This window comes from Ochotona curzoniae, unplaced genomic scaffold (genome assembly GCF_017591425.1).
Source record: "Ochotona curzoniae isolate NIBS_2020 unplaced genomic scaffold, NIBS_Ocur_1.0 scaffold_274, whole genome shotgun sequence".
In the NCBI taxonomy this organism is placed as follows: Eukaryota; Metazoa; Chordata; class Mammalia; order Lagomorpha; family Ochotonidae; genus Ochotona; species Ochotona curzoniae.
In genome coordinates this window covers 11,264,079-11,286,705 of record NW_024467101.1, presented here as the reverse complement: position 1 = coordinate 11,286,705, position 22,627 = coordinate 11,264,079, and the positions used below count along the sequence as shown (strand labels likewise).

At 53.0% G+C, this 22,627-nt stretch overlaps 1 protein-coding gene across 1 annotated transcript in view; it reads left to right on the top strand.

Moving 5' to 3' along the window:
* Nucleotides 1–253: 253 nt before the first annotated feature.
* The window catches only part of SGSM1 (small G protein signaling modulator 1), a 56,023-nt gene continuing 33,649 nt past the window's right edge, over nucleotides 254–22,627 (top strand). The window contains exons 1-8 of the mRNA XM_041003619.1: nucleotides 254–297; nucleotides 15,045–15,120; nucleotides 16,210–16,372; nucleotides 18,197–18,349; nucleotides 20,215–20,282; nucleotides 20,499–20,644; nucleotides 20,776–20,907; nucleotides 22,252–22,376. Coding sequence (XP_040859553.1) covers nucleotides 15,057–15,120; nucleotides 16,210–16,372; nucleotides 18,197–18,349; nucleotides 20,215–20,282; nucleotides 20,499–20,644; nucleotides 20,776–20,907; nucleotides 22,252–22,376 — 851 coding nt within the window. The 5' untranslated portion in view covers nucleotides 254–297; nucleotides 15,045–15,056. The remainder of the gene's footprint in view (nucleotides 298–15,044; nucleotides 15,121–16,209; nucleotides 16,373–18,196; nucleotides 18,350–20,214; nucleotides 20,283–20,498; nucleotides 20,645–20,775; nucleotides 20,908–22,251; nucleotides 22,377–22,627) is intronic.

Sequence of the window (22,627 nt, the reverse complement as noted above, 5' to 3'; positions counted from 1 at the left end):
CTCGGTGCCCGGCCCCGCCCCGCCCGCCGCACCGGCAGCAGCAGCAGCAGGAGGAGCAGCAGCAGGAGCTGCCGCCGTCGCCATCGCCGCGCCAAGCCCGGGAGCCGGAGCCTCCGCGCCGCGCGCAGCCATGGCTTTGACCCCCGCCGGTGAGGGCCGTGGGCGCCGGGGGTGCGGGAGCGGCGGCAGCGGGGTCGCCCCGGGCTCAGCTCCTGCTCCTCGACTGACCTCGCTCTCGTGTCTTCTCCCTCAGAGGCCGAGACCCGCCAGAGGCTGCTGCGCACGGTCAAGAAAGAGGTAGGCGCCACCGGGCTAGGGGTAACGGGCCGCCATCCACGGGGAGGCCACCGGAGCTGAGAAACAGCGCAAGAGGGGACAGGGTGGCGCAGGGAGGGTGACCCCTGGCGGTGGGGCGGGGCGGTGACGTTTACCTCAGGTGCAGGGTTGGAGGGGTGGGTGGAGTGGTGAGCTGGCGCGGGAGGGTCGGCAGGGCTGGGGGGGATGTTTTTCAGAGCTGTGTGCCCAAGTAGGTGCTGCAGCTTGTGCTCACCTCCGGGTGGGAGTTGGGGGCAAAGCCTGCCGCATCTGAGCAGGACCCCTCTTGGGTAGGAGGGGGGGAGTTGTGTGCGTCAGAGAGGGACGTGCTGGGGGCTGGAGTTGAGGAGGGGGGCACGAGCAGGCTGCGTGGAGGTGATGGGGGAGGCGGATGAGGCTGTAGAAGAGGAAAGCAGTGGGAAAGCGGGGGCTTCCATTTGGGAAAACAAAACCTTCTCCCCCCTCCCCCCGCCCCCCGCCATCCCTGCGACCGCCAAGAATCAGGGGCCTTTGGCCTCCCTGCCAGCCCCTGGGGCAGCCGTGCCTCAACCAGAAGGCAGTGTCCCCTCAGCACCCTGTCCTCTGCTGCTCCCCAGCCCCCAACATACACGCAGGAAGGTGAGAATCAGAGGGACACTGCCTGCCCCCCCCACCCCACCCGGGACCTTTAAGGTTAACAGCAGCAGCCTCGCAAGAGGGGAGTGCATGGCATCCGGATGCCTGGAGGGTGTGTGGTGTGTGTTTGGGTGTGTGCACGTGTGTGTGCATGTGTATGTGTGCGCCTACACACGCCCACGCCTGTGTGGGGAGGACCTGAGGCGGTGAGTCTGTGAGAACAGGTCCGTGTATTGAGTGTCTGCCTGTCTGTGGTGAATCTAGGTCTGTGTGTGATGCGTGAGTTTGTGTAAATAAGATGGTGGTTGTGTGTGTGTGTGTGTGTTGGTAGATTTCTTAAGCTCTGTTACTCATTCCCCACCACATCGCTCAGCTGCCTCTGAACCTGAATCCTAAAGATCTCATGAGCCAGCCTGACCCCTGGGCCTCACTTGCACACATGCATGTGTGTTGAAAGTGGGGGTGTCTGCATGGGGTGGCAACACCTAGTACCCTCGGAGGAGCCCTTCTCTATGTGGTGGCAGCTGCCAAGGGCAGCCTGGAGGCAGGCACCTGTTGCTGCCCCACCCTCTGGTGTGTGTGTGTGTGTGTGTGTGTGTGTGTGTGTAGCAGGTCCTTTTGTGTTCAGTCTGTCAGCCCAGGGCTAGATGCACAGGCTAGAGTTTTCAAGTAGGAAATGCGCAGGATATGCAGGGTCCCTTTCCAGACCTGCTCAAGAGACCCCCGTGGGAGACACAAAGATCGCTGTCTAGTCCCCGTTTCCATCAGAACTTTCAGAGCCCTCCCCACCCTCCCGTGCTCAAGATTGCGACAGGTCGGTGTGGATCCTGGAAAAATTATTTGATTTAAAATAAAACAACACTGCCTATGTTTATCACTAGAGATGGCATGGCTGTTAATTAGCTGATTCCCCTCTTCTGCATAGCAGTCACTTGTGAGGTGGGTGGAGTTGTTCCCACTTTATAGACAAGGAACCCAAGGCTTTGGTGGGGTGGAGCAACTTGCTCAAGAGTAGCCAGCTGGCAAAGGGCTCACCAAATCTCAGGTTGATCCAACGTCAGGGCCAAATTCTCACTATCTCCTTTCCAGAAACATGTCCATCTGTGTCTACCACAAAGTGGGTGGTACTAGTCTCATGGTGCGTATGACAAAATTGTATGGTCCAAAGAAAGGACTGGATGTTTTGGAGCCAGTGAAGGGGAGTGGGTTCGAGTCTTTGGGCATTGAGCCCCCTGTTCAGCCAGGGTGACAAGTTCATGCCCTTTGCTTGCTTCCTTCTCTCCCCGCAGTGGGAGCGAGCCTGTGTGCAGAGAAACAGGAGGGAGAGCATTTTGTCTGAAATCCGGAGGGTCAGATCTGCCCTCTCCCCGTCCCTGGCTCACAGCCTACTGAAGGTGCCTCCTAGCCTTCCAGAGGGCTGCCTTCCCCTTTTGTAAGGCTGCAGCCACCGCGACGCTGAGAGCTCTATCCAGTGCTGACCTGGGAAGCCAGTAGGACCCAGCATCCAGCAGACAGGGGGGGAAGCAGCACCGAGCCGAACCAGAGCTGGTTTCCAATCCCAGACACTGAATATCAGACACTGGGTTAGGGTCTGTGGGTATAGTGGTAAACAACACAGGCCTGCTGCATGACCCGCAGGGGCTGGCACACCCACTTGGGAAGATATGGAAGATAAATACAGAGGTCTGAGGGGGGGAGGTGCTGAATGGAGACAGCTGAGCAGGTGCAGAATGAGATGTTAAAGGAGATCTGTGGAAGATGAGCAAGTTTTTAGGGGAAGGCTTGGGGCCGGGCGGGAGAGAAGGAATTGGAGCAGGGAAAGGGAGAATGGTGCCGGGTGCAGAAGGGCTAGCATCAGGTCATAGCCCACAATGAAGGGCGGGTGTTGGGGAGGACGGGGGTGGGGGATTGGGATAAGGAGAGACTGCAGCTGGACTTGTTTAGCGGCACCACCTTGGAGACGAGGCAGTCTTACTTACACGTGTCTGCATGGCAGGGTATTCATAGAGAGAGATGACGATTACTCACCTGGCAGAGTAAGCCGTGTGGAGACACCCACCACCTTAGCCTGAGCTTCTCCGGGGCGGGGGGCATGCATCTTTTTTATTTTCTTTCTGTCCCCCAAACGCCACTGGGGAACAGCATGGCCACTGCGATATTTCCTCCAGTGAAACCCAGCTGACTCTATCCTGGCTCTCGCTGCCCTCTCAGCTACCTCTTAATTTTGTTTTGGTTTCCAGAGCTAGCAGGAGCTGACTTCCTGTTGCCATGACAACTTCCATTAAAAGGAGCTGGCCACGTGATGCCAGTGGATAACGGAAGCAAAGTGACTAACTGCCTTGTTTTCCTGCCTCTGGCTGGGGCCTTGGAGGTCTCTTCATTGGAAAGGGTGCGGGCAGGGGCCTGTGGGTGGCAGATGAGACCCTGGGAAGGAGGCGGGGGGCAAGGTGGGGGAGTGATGAGGCACATCCTGGAGGGGAAGCTGCATTTAGCTGTGCAAATGGGAGCTGATGTCACAGCTGCTGGGCACAGTCTGGGGAAGTGGGTCCGCCAGCCTCCAGGTTGGGGAGATGAGGAAACAGCAAGGTGGATTGCACTGAGAAGGTCAGAGGAAGCTGAGAGAGACACCTGCTATTACTATGACTTCATTGTAACCCAGAATTTTTCATTCAGGAGGGGCCAGGTGGGTTTTCTCCCACCAGATTGAGTTCGAATAGGCTGGATGTCATCCAGTTACATCTGTCACCACAGAGAAGGAGCCAACCCAGAACCGACTGTAATACCCCTAATCCAAAATGCGTGGCACCCAGAGGTGCTTTGGGTTTGAGATTTGGGATACTTACATCTGCGTAAATATAGTGTCTTGAGGGTGGGACCTGAGTCTAAGCATGAAATTAATTTATGTTTCATAATCGCTTTATGCACATAGTATGGAGGTCATTGTATATGATATTTGTAGTGCACCTGTAGTTTTAAAAAACATCTCTAGACACCACTTGGGTTGGGTGCAGTTAGGGGAAGCCTGAGGAGGCAGGGAAGGTCTGTGCACCCCAGCGTGTGCAGGCCAGGCTGTGGCACTTGGCCTTGCCGCTGTCAGAGTGGGGAACTCTGGAAGATACAGATTAAAGAGGGTTCTGCTTAGAACTGTACTTGACGCTGTCTCAACTGAGGAACCCTCCCTGCCTGCTGTCCTTTCCTGCCCGAACAGCTCAGCACCTGCCCTTGCCCGAGGTCCCGCTTCAGAGGCTGTATCACATGAGGTCATATTTGGTCAGAACCTGAAGGAAAAGAGGGCGGGATAGCGACATTGGCAGGAAGGCTGTGCCAGACAGAGGGAATAGCAGCATATGCAAAGGTTTAGAGTTGAACAGAGAGTAGCCAAGTAGAGGCTGGCATGCAGTGAGCAAGAATGGAGATCCTGGGGGCTGGCATGATAACTTGATAGGCTAATCCTCCACCTTGCAGCACCGTCATCCCATTTGGTTGCCGGTTCTAGTCCTGGCTGCTGCACTTCCAACCCAGCTCCCTGTTTATGATCTGGAAAAGCAGAGGAGGATGGCTTAGATCCTTAGGTCATTGCACCTACATGGGAAACCTGGAAGAAGCTCCTGGCTTCAGATCAGCACAGCTCTGACTGTTGTGGCTATTTGGAGAGTGAACCAGTGGATGGAAGACCTCTCTGTCTCTTCTCCTCTCTGTAAATCTGCCTTTGCAATGAAAATAAATACATTTTTTAAAAAAGGGAATAGCCAGCCTGAGGAAGAACAAGAGGCCCATTGTGCCTGTGACAGCTTTGACTTTTACTGCAGATGAGGGGACAGCAGGGGAGGAAGCTAAGATACCACTCCAACAGGTCAAATCAGGAAGGAGAAACCCTTCTTGCTCTTTGTGGAGCTTCCAGTTCTTGACCTGGAAATTACACTGCCTCCAGCTCCCACTGTGCCTAGTAGAGGTTTCAAAGGAAAAAAAAAAAGTGTTTGCTGATCAGATGCTAGGTGGGATATTTTTGGGCTTTCTGTTGCCCTGTAGGGTCAACTCCAATCGGTGGGTGTGTGACCTATTTGCAGACAGAAGTTCTGATTGGAAATAACCCAGTACTGTCTGCCTGGTGGGTTTGATTGCTTTTTTACGTCCCTGGCTTCCAGCGGGAACTTTTGAAGGTGGTGGACATCTGTGGCAGACTCGGGTGTCCTCGGGTTGCATGGGACAAGGGTGACAGGAGGACCCCGGTTGTCTCACTCCTTTTCCTGGTTAGGGTCTCTCCTGCCAAGAACCTCTGTGGCTGAGGCTAGCCAGGCCGAAGCCAGGAGCTGGGGAACTCAATCCAGGTCTCCCACTTGGGTGACAGACACTTGCATACTTGAGCTGTTACCTGCTACCTCGGGGCTGCGCAGGAAGCTGGACCTGAACTCAGGGGCTCTGATGCAGCATGCCCACGTCTTAACTGCCAAGTCCAGATGCCTACCCCAGGTCTCGTCTTGTGGTCTCATTCTCCTTGCTCTCTGAGTGGATGAGGCTGATCAGTTAGTTCCAGGATTCTAAGAACCTCCGCTGATCTAATTTTGGCTGGCGCCACTTCCTGGGAGCCAAGTCGCCCCTATTTTCTCTGAGTTTGCCAAGTCTGTGTTTAAGACTCCTGAAAACTAAGTAGCTGACAAAACATTTTGTAAAAACCAAGGTTCAGTCAGAGTCATTCTACTGAGATAAGAATTTAAAAATGCAAAACAACCCAGTGTGTAAAGAGCTTGTTTTAAAGATGATCCCATTTGATTATCTCCATGAAGTGGATCAGTCACTCTCATGGACAAGCAAAGGGAGGCACAGGAGATGACAGTGAACTTGGCTAAGGTCATGGAGAGTATCATTATTAGGTACAGCCTGGAATTTGGCCACCAAGCTCGCATAGACATTACTCTACAGCTAAGCCCAGTGCCACACACTTACTTAGTTAACAGTTGCTTTGACAGTGTGGAGCTGGGGAGAGAGCCAAGCTTTGGGGTCTCACCGCCCTGGGTTTGAACTGTGGTCTTGTCCATGAGTAGCTGTGTGAACCTCTGTGTCCAGCAGTGAAGGCAGCATCCATCCCACAGCAGGGCTGCCGGGCTCCCCACTGCACCATTTATCCTCTGGCTTCTGAGCGAGGCTAATCTGTTTGGAGCACTCTGCACCCTGTTAGATGGGTAAATTTAAGCACAGAGAAGGGATATGAACTTGCTTAAGATCACACAGCCCTAAGAGGAGGAAATAGGACGTGAAGCCAGTGATTTAGACACAGTCTGGGATGCTTTTCCTCCTAAGATCAGAAAGAGGTGCTAAGTCCATTTTATAATCTGCTTGTGTACATTAAAAAAAAAAAAGATTTATCTATTTGAGAGGCAGAGTAACAGAGAGATTGATCTTCCATCTGCTGGTTCACTTTCCAAATGGCTGCAACAGATGGGGCCTGGGACAGGCCAAAGCCGGGAGCCAGCATATCCATCTGGGTCTCTGACATGGGTGGTAGCGGGGGGGTTAAGCACTTGGTCATCATCTTCTGCTTCCAAAGGGCATGAGTAAAGAACTGGATCCTAAGAGAAGCAGCTGGGACTCGAACTGATCACTCATGTGGGATCCTGCCATCATAGTTGGTGGTTTAACCCACTGCATCACCATGCCAACCTCCCACACTCCCACCCCCATCACCACCACACACACCCACCTGCATGCATTCAGTTCTTATTTCTGAGAATTTCAGTTCTTATTTTCCCAGAGCTGCCAGCCTCTCCAAGCTGTGGGCAGTTTTACAGAGAGGCAAGGCTTACTCTAGAGCCAGCATGCCCCTGTGGAGCCAGGGTATGTTGCCAGGGGGATCCCAGGGGAGCCACGTGCGACAGGCAGGGCAGCCAGGGGAGGAAGTGGGCTGGTTTCCAGGGCGTGGGCTGGGAATGTGCACTGTGGTGGCCAGTTTTCCTGGGAATGGAAGGAGACCTTGATGCCAAGATTGGTCCTTGGGGCAGGGGGTAGGGGGGTGGCCCTTGTTGTGAAGGGGGTCTGAACAGGGCAGGCAGGAGCCCCAGGGCTTGTCCTGGCCACATGCCTCCTTCCTTCCTGGTTGGGCCAGGCTGATGCACCCCACAGCGCTGGATAACAGTAGCTGGCACCTGTTTTATAGCGAGTCCGTCAACGATTAACTGGAGCCAGGTTGGCAGCTGCTCCAGGAGACGCATTTGCTTCTCCTGGAAGCTCTGACAGCCAGGTGAGGGGAGGGGAGTGGGGAGGAGGCTGGCCACAGGGCTTTACTGGGGCTGTAGAGCCGTGTGCCACAGCCTTTGTCGTTTCTGATCCCCAGTCCCTACTTACACCCAGACTCTGCAATGTGGGACCCACCATCCTTCCCCTTCTGAGCTCTGCCTTTATCAAAGCCTGTGCTAGGTGAAGGGGCTGGGGAGCAGGGTGTGGGGTGGGGACAGGGTTGTCCTGGCACTGCAGGTTAGAGTTGGTCTAGGCCTGGAAGCGTTGAGCTGCTGGCCCCTGCGGTATGCTAGGCTCCATGCCAGATGCTGGGGCAGTTAGCAGCACAGTGGAGGCCTCTGCTCCCCTGGGGCAGACGGTCTCAGCACCAAACAGCAGACTCGCAAGTTAAGAATCATGAGGGATTCAGAAATGGATGGAGAAACAGCACTGCGGGGTGTGGTAAGGGTAGACCAGGGTGGCAGTCAGGGTGAGCTTCTTTGAGGAGGTGGCATCTGAGCTGATCCTTTAAGGATGAAGAGGAGTGGCTGGGCTCCAGCCTTGGTGGCAGGAAGGAAAGAGGAAGAGGTGGAAGGAGAGGGACAGAGACGGAGTGGGGAAGGTCTCCCAGAGTGTCCCCTCTGGAGGTGGCAGGGAGGCCTTCTGATCAAACAGCCTCTCCTTTGCGGCAGCCCTGGAGGCCCTTGCGGCAGAGTAGACTGCTTGGAGGAAGGCACCGAGCCCTGACGGCAGGTGGCTCAGGATGTTTATCCTTGACGACAGAGCGGGGGGAGGCCATTCCCCCTTCCTTTGCTTCCACTGGCGAACCTGCGTGGGCACATAGTTACCAGGCAGGGTCTTCTGTGTGCGTAGTCTCACAGAATGCCTGCACTGCCCTCAAAACCATCTGTGCCCTCTCTGCTCATCTCTTCCTCCCCAAACCCACCCCAAACCTCTGGCAGCCACTGCAGTTTTCCCCCAAATCTCTTTCTTTTAAGATTTGTTCATTTTTTTTTGAAAGGCAGAGTGACAGAAAGAGAGAGAGAAAGACAGAGATCTTCCACCTGGTGGTTCACCCCCTAAATCGCCACAGTGGTTCAGGGCTGAACCGATGTGTAGCCAGGAGCCTGGAACTTCATCTCTCATAGGTGCAGGGTCCCAAGCACTTGGGCCCATCTAACACTGCTTTCCCAGACACATCAACAGGGAGCTGTGTTGGAAGTGGAGCAGTTGAGGCTCCAACCAGTGTTTAGATGGGATGCTAGTGTTACAGGCTTAACCCACTGTGCTACAATGCTGGCCTCTCTTCCCAATATTTCTGACTTGACATCTGTTTGGGACATTTGTAGGTGGGGGAGGGCCTTCAGATGATCCTATGTCACCAAGGCAGATATTGCTCATACCCATTTCACTGACGGCAGCTTTGAGGTTCCAAAAAGGGACCTGATTTGCCTAGGATCAGGGAGGCGTACTTGGAATTCTAAAGCCCGTCCTTTTCCAGTGCCTTGAGCTGTGTGGCAAGCATCACCCTAGTGGTCTGGGAGAGGAGTAACTGCCTCATCTTGCCGTGGAAACCAAGAAGGAAAAGAGGAGCAGGTGCATAACTTAGCCCTGGAGGATGGGGGCTTTCCCAGAGCTTAGATGGGTGGGGATGGCAAGCGGAGGGGCTCCCCAGTGGTGGGAGTCACAGGGTGGCACAGGAGAGGCACGCGGGGCCCTGAGCTCCAGGTGCAGGGCCAGAAATGACAGGATTCAGCAGGAAAGGGAGGATGAGCATGGCAGCGAAGGGAAGAAATACCTGGCAGAAGGCACCGGATGTACATAGGCACCAGGGTGATCTGGGGCAGCGGTCCTGGTGAGGCTGGAGCTGCGGGCACCTGCGTGTTGTCTGTGAGTCAGCGACAGGGGCCTGCAGAAGAGGCACGGAAGTGCCCCTTGGCTGCAGCGGTGGCTAAGGGGGCTTTGAGTCACCCCCTCTCATCTCCTGCTTGCCTTTTTGAGTCACTTGCAGAGGCCTTGCAGGCATCTTGGTTTACCAGTGCTCTCCAGCGTGGGGTTTTTATACAGGTTCAAGTCCACAGACCTGGGGGACTACACGCCGGCTCAGACCAGCGCTGCACATCACCACCAGCATTCTTCTCTCATGGGTAGCATGCCAACACCCCAGGACACATGCAGGAGGCAGGATGCCTTGGAGGAGGAGCAAGAGGCTACGCCAACTATTTTTTTTTTTAAAAAAGAAGTCTTTACCAAGACTGGTGCTATAGCCTAGTGGCTAAATCCTTACCTTGCATCCACTGGGATCCCATATGGGCATCAGTTCATATCCCAGCTGCTCCACCTCCCATCCAGCTCCCTGCTTGTGGCCTGGGAGAACAGTACAGGATGGTTCAAGACCTTGAGACCCTGCACTCATGTGGGAGACCTAGAAGGAGCTCTTGGACCCTGGCTTCAGATCGCCTCAGCTCCTGCTGTTGCAGCCATTTGGGGAGTAAACCAGGGATTGGGAGGTGTTTCTCTGTGTCTCTCCTCTCTGTTTATCTTCCTTTCCAAAAATAATAATAAATAAAATAATTCTTTAAAAAATATTTACTTATTTGAGAGATCCAGAGAGTATGAATGTGCAGGCTAACATTTCCTGGGTGCTTGAAATAGCCCTGCCAAGGCCAATGCAGTCTGGGCTGTAACTGCCTGAGCTTTCTCTGCTGATTCCCATGGGCTGTGTTAGCGGGAAGTTGGAGTCAGGAACTGGAACTGGGCATCGAACCCAGGTATGTGTGGTATGTGGGTGTTGTAACTAAGAAGCTCCATGCCAATTTTGAGGTGAGTGATTTTTTTAACCACTGGGTACCACAGATGTTGCTTTAGCCAATGGCCCATGTTGACCACATCCAAAGGGAATACATTGGTGCTCCACCCAAGAGATGAAAATATTTTTAAAATCAGTTTTGAGGAGAGGTTCTATGCAAACGAAAGGAGAGGTTATGAATCTACACTGTATGGAGTCTGCAAATGGGTTTTCCAGATTTATCAAATGAAGATGAGCAAATCACTCACCAGATATAGCCAATGGGACTTCAGAATACCTAGTCACATTGGAATCGCAGAGGAATAACCAAGAATCCACATACAGAAACATATGTAGTATTTGGGCCCTTGTCCTGTAAAAGCAGTGCCCGGAAGTTAGGCATACCTGGACTTGATGGTCCTCCCCTGAGCCCTGAACTAGCTCACTCTTTGCAGGAAGGAGCTTGCTAGCTTTGCTCTTGAACTCTACAGCGTGATTAGGAGTGCCTGGAGCTCGGTGAGCATTCACTACCGCGTTCCCAGCATTAACATAACCGGGATGTTTACCAGCGTATACTGGGCACCTGCTGGTGTGCTGAGGCAGTAGGTCTTTGTAGGAGACACTAGCCGGGTCCACATGCAGGTATATAGTGAGAGGCCAAGGCAGGGTACAACCAGGGAAAAGGGTCAAGCAGAGCAGAGGACCAGACATTGCCTGCAAGGTCATATTTAGATAGGGTGGTCAAAGGGGTCCCTCCAAGGAGATGAGCTGACCTAGCCTGGATGATAGAGTGGGAGGTGCGGCTAGGGGGGAATCCACAGCGCTCATGGTATGCCCAGGCTCATTCTGAACATGGTGTCTGTCTGGTTCATGGAATTCTCACACCCATCCCCATTTCACAGATGAGGAAACCTGAGACCACCTGGCAAATGGCTGGGTTGCAGCTGCTGGCTCTTCTTCCAAGGGTTGTGTTTCTTAGCTTTTGTCACTAGAATGCCTGCCTCATCTTGACACCTGCTGTGTGCAGGCAGGGAGAGGAGGTTTCCCTTTGAGATCTTTGCCTGTAATTTCCAAGATCCCCAAGGCATCCCTGAATGCTGAAGCACAGGGCTGTGGGCACAGTCTACTGTGAGGAAGGCAGGCAGGGACTGGTTCAGGTGAGCGGTCTGAGGGTCCCTGGCCCTGTACAGGTGGCAGGTATGAGAATGGGAGGAAAATAGCATTGACCCCAAAGCCCTTTTCTGGCTCTCTGGACTGGTTCAAGTGTCCCTGCTGAGATCAGCGCTGGCTCCCTCTGGTGATTAATCCTTCTGTTATTGCTGTTTAAATATTTGCAGGTGAAGGGAGAGAAGGAGGGAGAGCGGGGCTGGTTTCTGAGTGGCTGCAGGGTGGGGCGGGAGGTGGAGAGAGACAGGTGCGTGGAGACCTGACGTGGAAGGGGCGGGGCTGGGTCTGCCTCGTGGTTGAGAGGCTCTGGGAAGGTGGATCCGAGCTGAAGAGTTCCTGGCTGGCTCACCTGCTGCCAAGTACCTGCTGTGGATCAGTCTTTGTCATCTCAGCTTCTGCTGAGTCCCTGTACCATGTCAGGAAGGAGGGAGCTATGAGCATGATGGCCCTTCTTTCGCAGAAGATGCTGGAAACTTGTTCAGCTTACATAGAGTGGTGAAGGAGCGGACCCAAGGCCAGTGACTCAGCATGCTGGGCTCAGAATGAGGGCTCTGCCGCCTCCTGACACCTGACCTTCATGCCGATAAGCCAATTCCAAACGGAGTAAGCTCCTCATCATGCCTGGATGTCACAGCGCCCGTGAGAATGGACGGTCACTGTGTCCTTGGTTACTGTGACCATTTAGGGGGTCCCTCTTATAAAAGCCCCCCACCAGGTTGGCAGAATCTTGTCTAGGCCACCCAGGGCTCCTGATCCTTTTTTGGGTTTCCGAGTTGGGACAGGCCGAGGAAGCCTCTTCTCACAAATTTCCCAGCACCTGGGGTTTCCAGATGAGCAGGACTGGATAGGGTTGAGGTCATGGGACAGACCCAGGTCCAGGTCCTCTTTCCTGGGTCCTGTGACCCTGAGAAAATGCCACAAACTCTTTGAACCTTTGCACGTCTTTAAGATGGGAGTAACAGTACTCGGTGTGGAATGGTTCATTTATTCTCTTCCTAGCACCCGGCATACAGTAGGTGCTGAGTGAACATCCTCTGGGCCTTTAAGTGGGGGGTTAACAATGTCTTGGGTTAGAAATGGCCCTTCAAATTCTGCCCTTGAGAGAAGGAATCTGTGAGAACAAGGGCCCCTGGCTCTGACCCCTGCTGCCTCTTTATGACCTTGGGCTGCTTGCCTATTTGCCCCTACACCTTAGTGTCCCCACCTGTAAAATGGGACCATTTGAGCACTTAACCCTACTTGGACTAACCTGACTTAGCAGGTGCTCCAGAAAGCGAGCAGCAAGTTTTCTCACTCTAATGCTCCTACTGTGCACGAGGCCTGCCGGTCACCCATCACATCTGTGTGATCTGCTACTGCAGCCTCAAAGGGTGGCAGGCTCTACTGCCCAGGAGGAAAGAGGGAGGCGCCAGTGGGCACAGGACACAGGGAGGTTATCCTCACAGGCTGGGATGGGTGCCCAGATTCACCCAGCTCCCAGGTGTTTGTACCAACCACAGTGACTCCCCTTGGTACTCCCCAAACCAGGCAAGAATCTGGGAAGCAGCTTAGAAAGTCACACAGGCCCAGGCCTGTTCTCCCCCACCAACAACCCCACCCTAAGAATGGCGCCCTCCCACCCTGCCCCAATGAGTGGACAGTGTCCTGCTTACAGATGGTGCCCTTGGCTGAGGGAAGCTTCCAGTTTCACTCCAGTGCTAAAGCACTGACCTTTTTCATTTCCTCTCCTGGCTTCAGGCTGTCAGCCTGTTATTAGCTTCTGAGGGTGGATTTTCTAGCTGATGGTTGGGAGCCAGTGGGATGGGGCATCTCCACCAACAGGGAGTCCCAGGCTCCTCCTGGCTGTGTGACATCGGGAGAGGCTTTTGCCCTCTCTGAGTATCAAAAGCCACTGCCGTGTACAGACAACCTTCTCCACACCGAGGGCTTGCACTTGAGACTGCAACCTGTGCCCTTTCTCGTGCCACACACGTTCCACTCTCTTCCCTTCCCCACCTGCCAAGCTCTCTAATCAACTCGTCTTGCCCGAGAGTCACCCGCAGGGCTTGAGAACGTCCAAATTTCAGATTCGGTCATTCTAGAGAGGGGTCCAGAAGTGTCTAACCAGCTGTAAGTGGTGCTGCCTTTGCTACGTCACACAGCCTTGGATGTGGAGCCCCTGGCAAACAGCACTGACTAACCGCCCCATCTCTCTTTGCACCTTGCACTCAGCATCCCATAACCAACAAGAGGGGGCTGGCCTCTGCCTCCTGCCCAGCTGAATTCGCCATCATTTGCGCCGTTTGCGTTGGGTCCCTCTTCATGGCTGCTGCGATAGGTCTTTGCTCAGTCATGCTGGTGGACAGGCAGCAGTCAGGAGGTGAGGAGGAGAGAACAGCGAGGGAGAAGAGAAGCCACTCCCAGGGTACCAGGGGAAGCCTCAGCCAGGCGTGTGGGGAGTTCTAAGGGAGAACTTGGGATGCTCTTCAGATGCATCCAGCATTACTAACCCTGGGAAGGATTTGATCACTTCTGCCGAGGTTCAGAGGTGTAGGGAATTCTAACGCAGCTCAGCCTGTAACAGTGGGAGAGGTGAGGAGGCCACGGGACCTGCTGCCCAAGGGTGAGAGAGGAAAGATGAGAGGAAAGCAGGTGCAAGAGGTGGTGACATCTTAGAAGTGGGAGTGTAGCAGGGCAGGTCATAGGGGGTCAAATGGGGTCTTGAGGGGCATTTGCTGGTTGGTGGCAGAGCTAGAGCTGCCTGAGGCTGGCTTCCCTGCCCCCTGCCCGAGTTGAGAGAGAGCATGTTCAGACTTTACCATGTATCCTAAGGAAGTGTACGGCTTCCTTTTATGGACACAGAGCAGATGGGGCCTTGCGGTGGCCATGCTCACTGCGGGAGAGGACATGGGCAGGTGGCCAGGCCCCTGTGTCAGAGCATCTGTCTCCCATGTGGGTGGCAGGGACCCAAAGACTTCAACCAGGGTCTGATGCCTCCCCAAGGGAGCACATTAGCATGCAAGTGGAACTTGAACCCAGTCACTGTGATGGGGATGCAGGTGTCATGAGTAGCATTCCTAACAATCTCTGACTCCTGCGTATACTTGAAATCGTCTGAGTGGCTACAATGTCAACTCCATGTAAAGAGTCGCTGTGTTAGGTCAAAGTCAGCTCATGTCCATTATAGATGTAATTTTCCTCCAAATATCGTCCATCCAAAGTTGGTGGGACCCAGGGGTACAGGACCTACAGGTTCTGAGAGCCAAGTGTCTCTTGTCTGCATTTTTGTGCCGCCATCCAGTGTTTCAAGGGCATACTCCTTTAGGTCGCCCGGGAAGGTACCATTTCCCATGGAAGGCTCATTTTTGTGTATTTCTTTTTCAGCAGAATTCACCTGCAAAACAATGCCTGATGTGCAGGGAGGTGGGCCAGGAATGACTTCCGTCCAGGGCAGCAGGGGCCATTGTCCTGGATTTGGTCTGGCCCAGGCTGGAATCTGAATCCACTTGTGCTGGATTTCAGGGCTGATTTTTAACACAGTCCTTACTGGATTCCTTGATCCGCCTGATCCACTCATTCATTTGCTCATTTGGAAGGTGTTTCTTGTGGTGAGACCTTGGCCTTCATGGGGTTCCTAGAAAGAAGGGAGGGAGTAAGAGACAGATGACCAGTCGTTAACATGAGAAGGGTGATAGATATTCGAATGAGCTGCAATAGGGAATGGTGTGGGCAGGGCTGCTTCTGAGAACGTGGGCAGCAAAAGAGATGGTGTTTGTGTGACATCGGAAGAAAGCAGGGTTCCACCATGCAGAAGAACCAAATGGATGATGAAGTGGGAAATGGGTACCCACTGAGTCCCAGGCGTCCTGACAAAAAAGCTCATTGGGGGGCAGCCCAGCCCTTGTGGGGCATGTGCAGCCCAGGCCACGTCCATCCTCTTCCCCTCTCCCTGCCTCTGTCTGACTTCCAGGTGAAACAGATCATGGAGGAGGCCGTGACACGCAAGTTTGTGCATGAGGACAGCAGCCACATCATCTCCTTCTGTGGTGAGTCCGTGACAGGGGAAGCTCCTCCTGCCCCCATCCTTCTCTCTCTCTCCCTCTCTCTTTCTCTCTCTCTGTGTCAAGGTGGGGCTGCCTCGGGGAAGTCCTGGCTGTCTCACCATCGCGTTTGGCTTTGACACCATCAAGTTCATTTCTGATGGCAAAGGGACTTTGTGGGTGACTGTGGAGCCAGGGGAGGGTACAGAGACGCAGTGAGCACCATTACAATGGCTTGCTTGGGGCCAGTTTGCCCGGAAAGGCGCGCTGCAGCCCAGAGAGGCAAAGTCGTAAGCCTGAGGCCCTAGACTACAACCCAAGTCTCTTTTCTTCTGGAAAACACTGGGCAGAACCTCCAGGAGAAAACCCAGAAATGGGAAGTCCTTGTAGCAAGTGCACGTGTTAGGTGGGCTCAGAACTGGGCTTGAATCCCAGCGCCCTCCATGGTGGAGTAACCCTAGAAAATGCACTTTCCCCCTCTGAGCCTCAGGATACACGTCTGATCAATGGGTATGGTTTTTCTTTGTCCCCTGTCAGGGCAGAGTCAGAATGGCAGTCATAGGTGCCAGTCTTTCCTTTAATAATGATGTGACTCTTCCACCCAGAGAAAGCCCAGCAGTCACATGGCCCTGTCTCCCCTCTGTCCTTGCCACTGTGCATTCATAAAACATTCGCTGAGTGTCAGGCTTTGTTCTAAGCAATTTTCCCTGTGGATTTCCCACCTTACCCTGGCAGTAATCCTAGAAGATTAATGCACCTGCTGTCCCCAGTTTGCATATGCAGAAGCTGGGGCCCAGAGAGGGGAAGTCGCTGTCCACAGTCACACAGCTGCTAAGTGGCTGGGCGAGAGCGTGGGAACGGGGAGAGACTGACCTTAAGCCTTATCTGTGCGTTCAAAGCTCCCTCTCACTTTTGCGGCAAATACGGCAGATACGGAAGCATCCATGCTTTTCCCCTATGAAGCTTGTAATTCTGGGAGGGTTTCCCCAACTCTTCAAGGTGTTCCCCCATCAGATGGAAGTCCCCAGGGCCAGCTCGGTTACCCCAGGGGTGGGTGGGCAGGGCAGAGCCTGCGGATGCTCATGTCCCCTGCAGCGGCCGTGGAGGCGTGTGTGTTGCACGGGCTGCGGCGACGGGCGGCCGGCTTCCTGCGCAGCAACAAGATTGCAGCACTCTTCATGAAGGTGGGCAAGAGCTTCCCGCCGGCTGAGGAGCTGAGCCGCAAGGTGCAGGACCTGGAGCAGCTGATCGAGAACGCGTGAGTGTGCGCTGGGGAGGGGTGGGGGAGGGCCGGGGGACAGGCCTCGAGGTCCCTCCCCAGGCTCTGCGAGAGCTCCAACCTCTGCTCCTGCAAGAGCACTCTCCTCGCAGGTCATCTGCTCACCCCAGGGCCTTTGCACAGGCTGTGCCCGCCACCAGACTTGTCATTGTGAGTCAAAGACCTCCCTTTAGAAATCTTTGTAATAAGCAGTCCAAGGTTGGTTCCTTGTTACCATTCAGGTCTTCGCCCTGCACAGCAAATCCAACTTTCAACCCACCTCTCTTTCATTTTTCTCTTTCTTTCTTCCTTTCTTTCTTTCTTCCTTTCTTCCTTTCTTCCTTTCTTTCCTTCTTTCTTTTTAAATTATTATTATTATTTTTATTTTGACAATCTTTACATAGTTAATTTGGGTAAAAAGATTCAAGGGCTACAGGAAAGTGGGTAAGATTATTATTTCCATATTGTTTCCTTCATATATCTGAGGTAAAGGGGGATATTGAGGGAGAAGCCCCACCCAGTTTTCCACCCACCCCAAGTCCCACATGTGGGGCATACTCCGAGATATTTGCTCAAGTGGTTTAGATAGTTCACCAGTTGTTTGTGGTTTGCTTGACCAAGGTCCCACTGCTGCATCTAACCATGACATCCAGATGAGCAGGCCGCTGCATTATCCCCATCCCATGCCCAGCATTGGGGGTGGTATTGAGCACTATGTAAATACCTGAGAGGCAGTGACCAAGCCCTGTTTTAAGTGCACGTGGTCAAAGCCGTGTGGTCTCTCCTGCATGGACCAGAAGCCAGGACCTCTGGCTAAATCCCACCTGGAGGTACCCACTAAGTGGGAGGGTTTGATTTTGCCTATTCGTCTTGGTTGGTCTGCGTGGATGACCATGAGTCTTCCATCAGAGCTAAGTCCCGAAACCCTGACTGCACAGCCAAACCCCGACTACCTGGAGCCTGCTCAGAGATAGCAGATGAGTTTCCACTCCAGCAGGTGCTCCCAGGGACCGTGTTGTGAAATAACACCATACTCGGGCATCCTGGGGCACTGCGTGGATCGATTGCTCATGTCTTTCACAGGCAAGAGGAGAGAGACAGGCACGACCTGTGTGTGCCGTCTTGGATGGGTGCTATTTCAGGCTCTGTCTGCTCAGGGCTGCTGGCCAGAACTGCACGGCTTCAGATTTAGCTCTGCCAACTCCCGTGGGGCACAACCTCACTTGCTCACGAACACACATACCGAGCTTTGTCCGTAGGCCAGGCCCTGCGTGATGCCTTGGAGATGCAGGCAGGGGGAAGGTCCATGCTTACCACTGCGTGAACTGAAAGAGAACACACATTAATTGGTTTGTACCCACCAAGATCACACTGTGGAGGGGCGGACTGAAAGGTGAGCAGAAGTTCAATGCCAGAGGTTGGAGGGAACACACTCCAGCTTTGGCTGATCTGAGAGGGCTTCGTATAGGAGGGGGTACCTTGGATGAGACCTGGAGTGTGAGAAAGGCTCAGCTTACTGCAGGGAAAGGAGGGGAAGGCTGTAGGGGGTTGCTTCACCACCAGCTGTGTGCAGGTGGGTCCTACAGTGAGAGCAGTCAGTGGTCAGCAAAGGAGAATGGAGGCATGGTCATGGGAGCCCCCGAGCTGGGAAGGATATGCGTGCAGAGGGAGATATTGTGAGTCTGACTCACTCACCAGCAGTATAGGACTGTTTGTCTGACCACGTCTTCTCACCCACTGGGCATTACGATTTTTTTGTTTTGTTTTGTTTTACCCCTGAGCTCATTAGCTGACAGCCTCTCTTCTCCTTGATTGATCTTGCAGACGGAACCAGATGCAGGGCCTTCAGGAGAACGTACGGAAGTTGCCCAAGCTGCCCAACCTGTCACCGCTCGCCATCAAGCACCTGTGGATCCGCACGGCCTTGTTTGAGAAGGTCCTGGACAAAATTGTGCATTACCTTGTGGAAAACAGCAGGTGAGCCAGGAGGAAGGTTGGGGGTGTGCTCTGCTGCCGCCCGCTGGTCCCATGGGGATTGCATGCTCTTGTACAACTGCACCAAGTTGCTTTTTTTTCTTCCTTGACATGCACTTCCGCTTGGCTGTGATTTAAAAGATGCCCCCTGGATGTTTGATCCTGGTCCAGGCTTTTTTCCAAGCTTGGAAAGATGCAGGGGCTTATTATTCATGCAGGGTCTTCATATTTAGGCTGGGATAGGGGCATCTTGGATTTCTTCTTTTCTGCATGGATCAATCTACGCGATAATGGTATGGTCCTGGGAGGCTCGCTGTGTGTCTCTTTCAGCAAGGGAGATAGAAATCGATGGTATTCTAGAGAAGTAGTGAGGGGAGAATTTTATGAGAACACAGCATTTTAAAAGCACAAAGAAATTACATTTTCTCCCTTTGCTCAGCTTAATCTGATGTGGAGGTTTTAGAGTATGACTCTTGTTGACTAAGCATCTATCCATACATTTGCTCATCCAAAAACAATTTTTCATGAGAATCTGTTGTGTGCCAGGCGTTCACCTAGATGTTGAGGATACAGTGGCCAGGGCTGCCATGCTAGAGAGCTTGGGCAGTGTTAGCATGAGAGCAGTGGGGAGCCAGAGAAGACTCTATAGCTCCTCATGTCCAGAGTGTGTTTCCAGCTCCTGAGAGGAAGAAGAGAGAGGGAATGGAGAGAGATAGAGACAGGGAAAGAGCAGTGTTGGAGGATTTCCCCATCTTTCAGTGTAACAAGGGCTTGTTTATCTTCACACACGGATGGGAGAATTATTTAATACATTGGCCCCTTTGCTGGCACATACAATGAAAACACAGAATGGAAGGCCTGAAACTCACGCTCCAGCCAGAAAGGTGTCAAGCAGTTAGGATGATAGTGAGTGTTCTAAGAGGGTGTTCATCTCTGCCAGGTGGCTGGGGGAAAGGGCCCGGAAGGTGTCACAGTTACACTTCCCTTGGGAGGACATGAGGAATCAGCCAGATGAATTGGGATGAAGCAAGAACATTCCCAGGGGCGGGCTTGCAGGTAGAAGAGAAAATATAAGAAATCCAAGTTCTGTTAACCAGGCCTCCAGTGAACTTCTTCCTTACTGGCAAATTACAGGTTAATTCGCTTTTTTTTTTTTTTCATGACAACGATGAACTAGCCAAGGCCACTAACTTTATCAAAAGATTATTTAGTTCAAGGCTCTGGAGATTCAAGTCCAAGGTTACCCAGCCCTGTTGGTTAAGGATCTCGTGAGGCAGGTGGAGAGCAAAGGCAGCGCGTGTGCTGAGGACCCATTCTAACTCCACAGCCTGTGCCCTTCACCTCCCACTCTTAGATGGCAAGGGCCAAGCCCTTGATGGAGCCTGGCACCGTGCATGCCCTGCGCATGCCTGCTGTGTGGTCAGTGCCCCTTTCTGAGCCTGAGATCATTGGGAAGTCAGAAAGGCCTTGAAATTCTTGTTGCTTCTAGAATACACGAATTTTCAATGAGTTAGCAACCGCAAGACCAAAACAAACAACCGACCCACCCCCAAATCATTCAGCACCAACTGTAGGGGTAGCTTTCATGACTTACTTTGCCGCTTTTGTAAAGCTAGTATCAAGACCAAGGATTCAGCAGGTGCTTCCCAAGCGCTGTGATAAATGCTCTTTAATCTCTTGTTTCTCTCTAAAGTCCTTCAGATAGCCCTATAAACAAAGGTGCTCACCATCGTCATCATCATTCCCACTTTACAGATGGGGCAACTGAGGCTGTGAGGTGTCCCTGGGGTTGCCCCCAGTGTGTCCACTCACTGTGGGATCTCTGCTAGTCTCCGTCCACACCTGCATACCCTTTCCTATTTTGCTAGCAAATACTATGAGAAGGATGCTCTCCTGATGGACCCTGTGGACGGCCCTATCCTTGCATCTCTGTTGGGTAAGTGGTTGGTGCTCAGCTAGACTTCAGCACTGGGGTCTTTTCCTGCCCCAGCAGCTTACCTGTTGCTGCTTCGTGCACCCTTGTTCTGGCCTCTTCTTGGAGAGACTTTGGAGTTGTCCAGGCTGTGTGGATGGGAGGGGTCATGAGAGGTCCAGCTGGTGGTAGAGGAAAGGGGAGGAGAGCTATGATTCCCAGCTGCCACATGTCCTACAGTGGGGCCCTGTGCCCTGGAATATACCAAGATGAAGACTGCCGATCACTTCTGGACGGACCCCTCGGCTGACGAGCTGGTCCAGAGACACCGCATCCACAGCTCGCACCTGCGCCAGGACTCGCCCACCAAGCGTCCAGCCCTTTGTGTGAGTGGTGGTAGTCAGGGGAGCCATGGGGTGGACTTAGGTCAAGGCATGGACTTGGCCTGAGGGGTGCAGAACTGGGTAGGAACCCTAAATGCTTCAGGACTTGTCCCTGCTCCCCCATTGGTACCCAGATCCAGAAGAGACATTCAAGTGGCAGCATGGACGACCGGCCATCCCTCTCCGCCCGCGACTACGTGGAGTCCCTGCATCAGAACTCCCGGGCCACTCTGCTTTATGGCAAGAACAATGTCCTGGTGCAGCCGGTGAGAGTTTATGGGGGCCTGGGCCTTGCCCTGAGGGTCTGGCACCAGGTCTTATAACCTGAGTTTCCTCTGACTCCAGGCTATCCATTTATCTATCTTCCCCTCCACCTACTCATCCATCCATCCATCTATCTGTCTGCTAATATCCACCTACACAGCCGTCTGTTCACTCATCTGCTGATATCCACACATTCATGCATCCATTCGTTTGTCAGCCAACATCTCCATTCATCTTCTGATGCATCTGTTGGCATCTTCTTCCCTTTCCTTCACCCACCCATCCATTCATCAGCTCTTTTTCATTCTCTATAGCTTCCATCCCTCTATTCTTGCATCCATCCGTTGTTCATTCACCCACATGTCTACGTGTTTATCCATCCCCTGTCATCCATTCATCTGTTGGCCAATATCTCCACCTATCCATTCACTCATCAGTCATTATCTTCCTTGCTTCCTTGCTTCTTTCCTCCCTTCCTTCTTCCCTTCCTTCCTTCTTCCCTTCCTTCCTTCCTCCCTTCCTTCTTCCCTTCCTTCCTTCCTTCCTTCCTTCCTTCCTTCCTTCCTTCCTTCCTTCCTTCCTTCCTTCCTGTGAGGCACCTGCAGCCCACCACTCACACAGTCTTCTCTGACTATCCCTTTCCTTAGTCCTTGGGTCACAGGGTCAGTGTGGGGGCTGGGCTCAGCTGTGAGGAGGCAGAGGGAGTCAGCTGCTCCAGCTGTGGCCAGTCAGCTTCAGTAGCCAGCTGACCCCAGCAGCTGTTCTCCTCTGGGCCTCAGTGCAGAGCAAGCCCCATTTCCACAGGTCTAAGGAGTTGAAAGTGTACCATTTTTCAATGTAACCATCTAGAAGTGAAAAACTGTGTTTCAGTGCTGCAGTTTTTTCACTACTTAGAAATTTGAGCCCCAGTTTTTGGAAAGAGTTCTTTGAGACTTCTTTAGACAAACGGAGAATCTTCCAAAAGTTTGTAGAAATTATGAGATACCACTGCCTAGGTTTCCTTTTTTTTTTCCCCTCCAACTTACTTGCTTTCTTCATGAACTTTTTCTGAAGTACCCTTCATTTTTTCTTATTTTTATCTTTTTAAAGATTTGTTTCTTGAGTTGAAGTTCAGGGTTACAGAGAGAGAGGGAGACAGAAAGAGAGCGATTGATCTTCCTGCCCTGGAGGGGTGGCTGCAAAAGGCCACCTGGACAGAGGTTTAAGATCCTCCCCTTGACCGTGACTTTGAAAAGAATAGCCCACCCTCTTCGTCCGATTATCCATCCTTGGCTCAAATGATCTAGAGCCTGTGCGCACTGGGACTCCAACACGATGGCCAGATCTAAGTCCTCCTCTCTCTGCAGAGAGACGACATGGAGGCTGTGCCAGGGTACCTGTCCCTGCACCAGACGGCTGATGTCATGACCTTGAAGTGGACACCCAACCAGCTGATGAATGGGTCTGTGGGGGATCTGGACTATGAGAAGAGGTAAGCACCGAGTCTGTCCTGTGTCCCCTGTGCTCTCCTCTCCTCTCCTCTGCCTGGTTGGTTGGTTGTGTGGCCACTTACTATGGCTTCAAGGGTCAGCCAAATATTCAGAAATACCCAGAAGCCAACTGGAAGCATCTTGGCACTTGGGATTTAGGTGGGATTTACCCTGTGTGCTCTCTTAAGAACAAAAAGTTGTTGTGATGAAGAATTTTTCACGTAGCAACAGATCTTGGTTCCCTGTCACTCAC